The sequence below is a fragment of the Rhamphochromis longiceps genome, linkage group LG17, assembly GCF_057381845.1.
Source record: "Rhamphochromis longiceps isolate RC_006_pf linkage group LG17, R_longiceps_female_GT1.1, whole genome shotgun sequence".
NCBI classification, from domain to species: domain Eukaryota; kingdom Metazoa; phylum Chordata; class Actinopteri; order Cichliformes; family Cichlidae; genus Rhamphochromis; species Rhamphochromis longiceps.
Window position 1 is genome coordinate 10,206,465 of NC_140573.1, and position 7,996 is coordinate 10,214,460.

General features: G+C 41.0%; 1 protein-coding gene across 3 annotated transcripts; it reads left to right on the plus strand.

Moving 5' to 3' along the window:
• Positions 1 to 1,915: 1,915 nt before the first annotated feature.
• Positions 1,916 to 7,994, plus strand: kng1 (kininogen 1). 3 transcript variants are annotated; one of them, XM_085386011.1, is made up of 9 exons: positions 1,916 to 2,277; positions 2,468 to 2,567; positions 3,513 to 3,659; positions 4,018 to 4,134; positions 4,251 to 4,326; positions 5,657 to 5,826; positions 5,924 to 6,034; positions 6,107 to 6,205; positions 7,184 to 7,994. In XM_085386011.1, exons 2-9 carry the CDS (start codon positions 2,502 to 2,504, stop codon positions 7,574 to 7,576), a joined length of 1,179 nt encoding a protein of 392 aa, XP_085242137.1. In that variant the 5' UTR covers positions 1,916 to 2,277; positions 2,468 to 2,501; the 3' UTR covers positions 7,577 to 7,994. The 3 variants fall into 3 exon arrangements, with proteins under 3 accessions (XP_085242137.1, XP_085242136.1, XP_085242135.1); XM_085386010.1 differs by having other exon boundaries at positions 2,173 to 2,277; positions 7,187 to 7,994; XM_085386009.1 differs by having other exon boundaries at positions 2,173 to 2,277; positions 2,471 to 2,567.
• The last annotated feature ends 2 nt before the right edge of the window (positions 7,995 to 7,996 follow it).

Here is a 7,996-nt window from a genome sequence, read left to right on the forward strand (position 1 = left end):
TCGCGCCAATTGCTGTCTAATTGCTGCTGCTAGTGGTTCAATAAAAATTGCAAACAGTGAAGGGGAGAGTGGGCATCCCTGCCTGGTGCCCCTCAAGAGACAAAAGCTGGAGGATGTCTGGTCATTTGTTCTGACACAAGCTGTTGGGGAATTATATAATATTTTTAACCAGTTGATGAAAGAGGCAAGGCAAGTTTATTTGTATAGCACAATTCAACAACAAGGTGATTCAAAGTGCTTTACAGAGACATTAGAAACAAGAACAAACAAGAAAAATGACAAAGGATGAACTGAAGCTCTGCCATCACGTAATGTCGCATACTGCTGTTTCTGATGTCATTTAAAAAAAAAAAAAAAAAAAAAAAAAAAGAAGAAAAGAAACAAGAACAAATAAAAAGCATGATTTAAAATTGATTAAAACAAGCAAATAAACTAACTAACTAATTAACAAACAAACAAACAAACAAACAAACAACAGTATATAAAATCAAAACAGATAAAATCAGAACAGTAGATAAAATCAGTAGTTAAATGTAAGTTTTGAAATTTAAGCTTAAAGTGTGGATTTGGTGCTTTATTCAAATGCAGCTGAGAACAGGTGAGTCTTCAACCTGGATTTAAATAAACTGAGTGTTTCAGCTGATCTGAGGCTTTCTGGGAGTTTGTTCCAGATATAAGGAGCATAAAAGCTGAATGCAGCTTCTCCGTGTCTGGTTCTGACTCTGGGAACTGATAAAAGACCGGATCCAGATGACCTGAGGGATCTGGATGGTTCATACTGGGTCAGGAGGTCATTGATGTATTTTGGTCCTAAACCATTCAGAGCTTTATAGACCAGCATCAGAACTTTAAAGTCTATCCTCTGACGGACAGGCAGCCAGTGTAAAGACCTCAGAGCTGGACTGATGTTGTCCACTTTTTTGGTCTTAGTGAGGACTCGAGCAGCAGAGTTCTGAATGAGCTGTAGTTGTCTGACTGATTTTTTAGGTAGACCTGTAAAGATGCTGTTACAGTAATCAAGCCTGCTAAAGATGAATGCATGGACTAGTTTTTCCAGGTCCTGTTGAGACATCAGATCTTTTATCCTTGATATATTCTTGAGGTGATAGTAAGCTGACTTTGTTATTGTCTTAATGTGTTTTTCTAAGTTTAGGTCTGCATCCATCACTACACCCAAATTTCTCGCCTGGTTTGTGGTTTTTAGATGTATAGATTGAAGTTCTCTGGTGACCTGTAATCGTTTTTCTTTGGCGCCAAAGACTATTACCTCAGTTTTGTTTTTGTTTAGTTGGAGAAAATTGTGGCACAACCAGTCATTGATTTCCTCAATGCATTTACCAAGAGCCTGTACAGGGCCTCGGTCTCCTGGTGACATTGTGATATATATTTGTGTGTCATCTGCACACAAATATATAGTTTATTTTGTTGTTGTTTATAATCTGTGCCAGTGGGAGCATGTAGATGTTAAACAGAAGGGGTCCCAAGATGGAACCTTGGGGAACTCCACATGTGATACTTGTCTGCTCAGATGTGAAGTTACCTATTGATACAAAGTATTTCCTGTTTTCTACGTATGTTTTGAACCAGTTTAGTACAGTTCCTCTTGTGGACCAAGAGGATCCAAAACCAAATTTGTGTAAAGTTGCAAATAGAAATTTCCAGTTAACTCTGCCCCTGTCTCAGGATAAAGGTCGACAGGGGCAAAGTACCAGTTAAAAACACACACAACACACACACACACTCACAAAGTACTGAACGCACACAAAGGGGTCCCTAAACACTAAAATTTCCTTCTCCCTACAGTCAGTGCCAGTCAGCTCTACTTTATGTGGCTTAATGTGTGTTAATGGTTGCAATGTCACAGTCACTAAGCCTAATGTGAGGAGTTATAGTTTTCTCTCTGCCTTCATCTCTGAGACAGTGACTGTTACATTTGCTCGATAGGTAGGAGGGCAAACAAATGAGCAAACATTTACTTTCCTATTACTGACTGAGCTTTCTGAGCATTATTCTGTGGGTGTGTGTGTGTGTGTGTGTGTGTGTGTGTGTGTGTGTGTGTGTGTGTGTGTGTGTGTGTGTGTGTGTGTGTCCCTCCTGTCCGTTGTGCCCTCCTGTCCCCTGTGCACGTGTCCATGTGTGTGTCAATGTCTTTCTGACGATTCCCACCCACAGTTTCAGGAGATCTTCACTCAGCCGTCCATCCCAGTGTGGAGAGGAGTGGACTTTTTCCTCTACGAGCTCAGCGGGATCGACAGCAGGCCTACACCTTCAGAAACTGTAAGAGGACATTTTTTATAGTAAATAATTTGAAGCGAGCAAATTGTGCACAGGAGTGCATTTTTAGATTGATCCGGTGAAAGTTATCAGTGTTCGGAGGTTATTTGGAGGTCATTTCAGCCTCGCTGTGGTTACCTGAGGCTTACAGTGTTTGGTGGTGTGTGATATTTGTCTCTTCTGTGTCTCACAGCAGAACAGAGTCAAACATCCAGCAGGATCTGAAGATGAGGAGTGGAGTGGGGTTGTGTGTGCTGGGCCTGCTGGGCCTGCTGTGCTCAGTTTTTGGGCAGGTAAGGAGGAAACACCAGATTTCCTGCTCTGAAACCTAGAATATACGAATAAGGCTGCTTGGGGGTGATCAGATCGTTTTGTCAAATAAAAGAGGATGTTTTTAAACACCACAGCAAAGATCTTCCATTAAAATCTTTAAATACTTTTAATAAATATAAGCTAAAAGTATTAAAAACAGAACTGCTAAGTTTGTCGGATGCCTCACGTCAAAGCAAGAGCATCACTTACTTTGGGAATTGGAGGATATGTGCTTCATCTTTTTATAGTTTCTGGTAGATTCCCTTACTAGTTTGGTAATCTGGACACTCAGTACATAAGTAGGATGTCTTAAAACCACAAAAAGCAAATAACAATCAACTCTTACTCCCTTATTCCGATCCTGGAGTGCAAATCCACTGCAGTACAAACCTGCAGGGTCACTGACTTTGCCTTGTTTGTACTGTACTTTATTTCAGTTCTTGTGACCCTTTGAAATGACGCAATTTCATTTTGCAGATAATCTGAGGATGAAGAAACATTTACATCTTTTACTTTAGCACAAGCTGCAGTGCAATGCCACAATTTAGAAGCCTTTCAAATGTGGTGCAGCACCTTTTTAAGTGCTCTGCTGTTTTCTGATATCGGGGTATTGACCTGAAAAGTCCTGCATGCAGAGTATTAGTTAAAGGATAACTTGTGAATATACGCAAATAAGGAAAGTAAGTCACCTCAACGTTTTTGAAAGCTGAACACATGAAGTTTTACAGCCTTATTTACTTCTGAGTAAATTGCAGAAAAATGTAGAAACAGAAGCTAAAAATAAATCAGACAAATCACAACACTTTTGGAAAACACGACAGTTTTTGTCAATTTTAAAAGAAATGAGCCTATTGGTATTTACAAAAACATTTTGGCTTTATTCTAAAAAAATCATTCTGTGCATCATCTTCCTTCTTTTCATCCAGGAGGCAGCGGAGGTCCAGTCTGGTGTCCTGATCTTTTGTGATGACCCGTCTGTGGAGAAGGCTGTCCACAGCGCTGTGGACAAATTCAACAAGAGGCTGAGCACCGGCCATAAGCTGGCCCTCTTTCAGATACTGAAAGCCAGCAAGGTACAGTGACTGCAGACACATGTGTTACCATGAAGAACAATACTGTGAGATTTTATGAGCTTTTTTGTTACGTAAGTTACATAAGTGGGAATCAAGCTTGTTGGATTCAACTAAAACTGAGCTTGTGGCTGTTTTTCCTTACAAAGCTAAAAAACAAGAGGATTCAATGCTCTGGGACGATTACCAAGAAATTCAAAGATCCTGTGACACTTTGACTTCTGGTGCACACTGATTACATATATTTGTGTGTGTGTGTGTGTGTGTGTGTGTGTGTGTGTGTGTGTGTGTGTGTGTGTGTGTGTGTGTGTGTGTGTGTGTGTGTGTGTGTGTGTGTGTGTGTGTGTGTGTGTGTCTCCAGTCAGAGAATGGCTCAGACTCAGTGTACTCACTGAAGTTCACTACCTGGAAGAGCGAGTGCACAGCTGACAGCAGCAAATCCTGGACAGACTGTGACTATTTGCAGTCTGGAAGCAAGGTAACAATAATCAGCTCCTCCTCCCATTTAACAACTCGTGGTATGAAAATATTAAAGTTCTTGTTAAATGCTGTAGTAAAAACAAAGCCGTCGCACGGTCTGTCGTGTCCCTCCAGGGGCCGATTTCTTGCAACGCCACCGTCCTCATGTCAGAGACAAAGGCTGAGACAAAGCAGGTGGACTGCCAGATTGGTGAGTGAGGGTGAATAAACTCAGCATCAGATTAAAGTTTGTAACAGTCCTTTCAAAGCTTGTTTTTTTCTTTGGGTTTTTTTGTTGTCTTGCTGCAGAACATGGTCTATTGAATCCATTTTGACTGGGACCTCATTTTAACACAGAACCAGTTGCTTTTAGAGACAAAATTCCCACATAAGGAACGTAAATCATTATCAAAACCAAAAATATCCACAGTTCTTACACCATGAATGTGTTTACCAGAGTACAGCCACCTAACAGTGAGTCACTGAGGGAAATGGGCACTGGCGGGCTGCTGGGGAAACAGAAGGGGGCTGATTGGCTAACATGCCAACACTATCTGCAAGCACAATATTAACTTATAACACCATAAAAGGCAGTGACGCAGTCTAGACTTTAATCAGTCAAATATAGGCGTTCGGTATATCAATCCTGTGTTTTTCTCTCCCACTCACAGGATATTTTGCAGGTTTTTAAAGCTCAGCTTGCAAACTGTATTTGTACATTAAAGTAGTATTTGATTGTTTCATGTGCGATTTGGTTGTAAAGAAATAAAGTAAGCTAGGTTAAGTAAATAGGTGGCATCAGCACATTTACTAGTTTTTAATGATAAATGAAAAGGGCTTGAAATGAAGGCTGGTGGACTTTTTGATTCAGTTCTTCTTCAGTTTAATCACCCAAGGACAGTCCCTGGTATTTAACCCCTGGTGGGAGTGTGTCCTTGGAGGTGGTCCTGATCATTTTTGACCCACTTGGTGCTGATGTGAGTCAATGAAGGTCATATGAACCGAGGTGTGAATCAAGGCATGCGGTCATTTCTGTCACAGATCCTTTATGAGGCACTGCCCCGACCCACCATTATGTGAAGTATAAGGTCACATGTGTCAAGGTGTGTATGGGGGATAAAGCACCTGGGAAGGGATTTCAGGACTGGGTTTTAGGAGATACCCACTGGTGTCTTAACCATTAGGCAGCTGGGTTGCTTTCTAGAGGCTTTGCTTTCCTCCCAATGCTCCATGACCGCCAGATTCCAAAAACAAACAAAAAGTATATTTTCTCTCACTGGCCTGTTTGTATTACAGACTATTTGGGACTGTTTTGTGTTCCATCAAGCACACTGAGATCATGTCGTGTTGATCTAAACACATCCAGAGGGAGCCTGAATTCGGGGCATTCTTTAATTAATTAACTAGATTAAAAACATCATAAATAAATAACATTAGACACTTTTTGAAAAGCTTTAACCAACTCTGTTTGCCTGAACCTTGAGCAGTTATTGGAATATGAGCTTATGCGTTTCCATGACTCAGATTTTTCTCCACTGTAGAAGGGCACATCGTTTCTGAGAAAGCATCTTGCATGGGCTGCCCAGAGCTCATCGATGTAGACTCCGAGGACCTTAAGGTTCCCCTTTCTGTCTCCATCTCCAAGTACAACTCCATGTCTGACTCTACCCACCTGTTCAGTCTGCACAATATTGGCCACGCCACCAGACAGGTACAGCAGGTGGCATGGAAGTGAAGGGAAAATGGGGAGGACAGGCATCTCTTTTTCTTTCCTTTTTTGTCTTTACGCATCACGTGTATTTGTGTAGGTGGTTGCTGGCTTCAGATTTAAGCTGATTTTTGACATGAAGAAGACCGTCTGTTCCAAGGCTGAACACACAGACCTGAACGAGATATGCATCCCAGACGAAAATAATCTGGTAAACCAAAACTAATGCACAAATCACCCCAGCCAAGATGTGCTTCTCACTGTGTGTTCTGTGCATCTGCAGGAATATGCCAACTGCAACTCTACAGTGGATGTAGCACCTTGGAGACTTGAGCCACCACAGGCCCACATAGAGTGTGCACCGGGTCAATTGCCACCCTCTGTAAGTCCCTCTTTTCACAGGATGATCAAACATGAGCGAGTAGACAAGAATGCAGGAAATAAATGAAAACCATTCACATAGTAACTGCACTGGCTAATATTCACTCTCCCACTCCACTGGATGTACCAGCGGGTTTACCATCTGGGTTGCTTTGGGATATTTTGAACTGGAAGGGCTGGGAATCTAACCACCAACCTTCCAATTTGTGCACCTCAAATTATTCCATCTTAGTCTTTCATCTAAGTTATTGGAAATTAATTTTATAATTATGAAAATTAAGTGTTATCCATCTAAAAGAAACGCACCAGTTTGCATGAAAAAGAAATGTGAGCACATTTCTTTAATGGAAAAGTTTAACTAGGCTCTGAATTCTCATTTCAGTCGGTTGTCGTATTAGACGCTCTGTTTTAATCACTCCGCAGAAATCACTGTCAACGTACAGAAAAGAAATAATTTTTAAAAAGAAAATAGAATTTTTTGTCACATTACAGTTGATCCCAAATTATTGCAAAGTACGGCTATATGAAGAAAATCATCTTGGTTTTGTGGCTGGAAATGATGAAGATTTGTGGTTCTTACTTTGAGAACTCAGCCTTTAAAGCCAGGATAGAATTTAAAATGGGTTCTTTGCTAAGTTCTTTGTTATGTGTTAACACTCGCTCATTCCTTTTTATGTTAGGTTAGTGTGAAGTGGCTTAACAAATGAAAGAATATTCTTCTGAAATGATCAGGTAGAAGGACTGGACTGAATATGAGTGAAAAAGCAGCCAATGTCCAAAGTAAATATTTGACCTTAAGAAAGCCTGGAGAAATACTTGCAGTTCAAGAGCATTTCAACAATTTACAAGAAAGTCAGGCTACTTGGAATTAAATGATAAACAAATGAGGTATGGCTTGAGACTTTTGCACAGAGGTCACTGATTAGGAAGGTCCATTAGCGAGTCCATCTTCTTATAAATCCTTTGCTTTTTTCTTCAGAAGTTCGCCAGGCGTCGTCCTCCTGGCTGGTCTCCTCTCAGGCACTTCCTGTATGGTAATGGTAATGGCCTGCATAGCGCTTCTCAAGACCATAATACCCCAAATCGCTTTACACTACATTCAGTCAAACCCCATGCCACAGCTACATCTTCACCCTCACAACCCCCCACCACAGCTAAAACTAAAGAATCATCTGAGGAGGACACCACATCTGCCACACCGTCAGTTTCACGTGACGCAGATGCGAAAGACCACCTCTTCCACTGCCCATCCAAGCCCTGGAAAGCTTTGAAGCCTCACCACTCTGCAGCTCCTACCAAGGCTACCGTAGAAGCGGCTTCTCCACAGCCCTCAGCAGATGGAACCTTCATCAATACAGACCTGTTGTCATAATTTCTTTCCTCAAGGGAGCCAGATTCATAACAGAAAATTTCCACTTGTTGCGCTCTTCCAGCAGATTGTTTTTTGTTTTTGTTGCAGACTAGTTCTCTAGTTGCTGCAGGGAGTTTTGGGAGATGATGATCGTCTTGTAAGATGCCAGGTTTCAAATGATACAACAGATGGGTTCAGTTAATAAAATTTTTTTAGGGTCTTGTAAGTCTTAAGAAAACTGAGGAAAAGAAACTGAAATTAAGACAGAACTCTAATTTTACGGCTCTCAAGAAAGCGATGTCTGTTTGGAATCAAAGAGTTGAGTTCATCAAAGGATAGAGCAGTTTGTGTGCTGGTTTATGTGTGAATATAAAATGCTTACACATTGAAGCTTAAAATAAAATTAAAATTTGGTGGAAAAAGTTCATGTTTTGCAAGGTT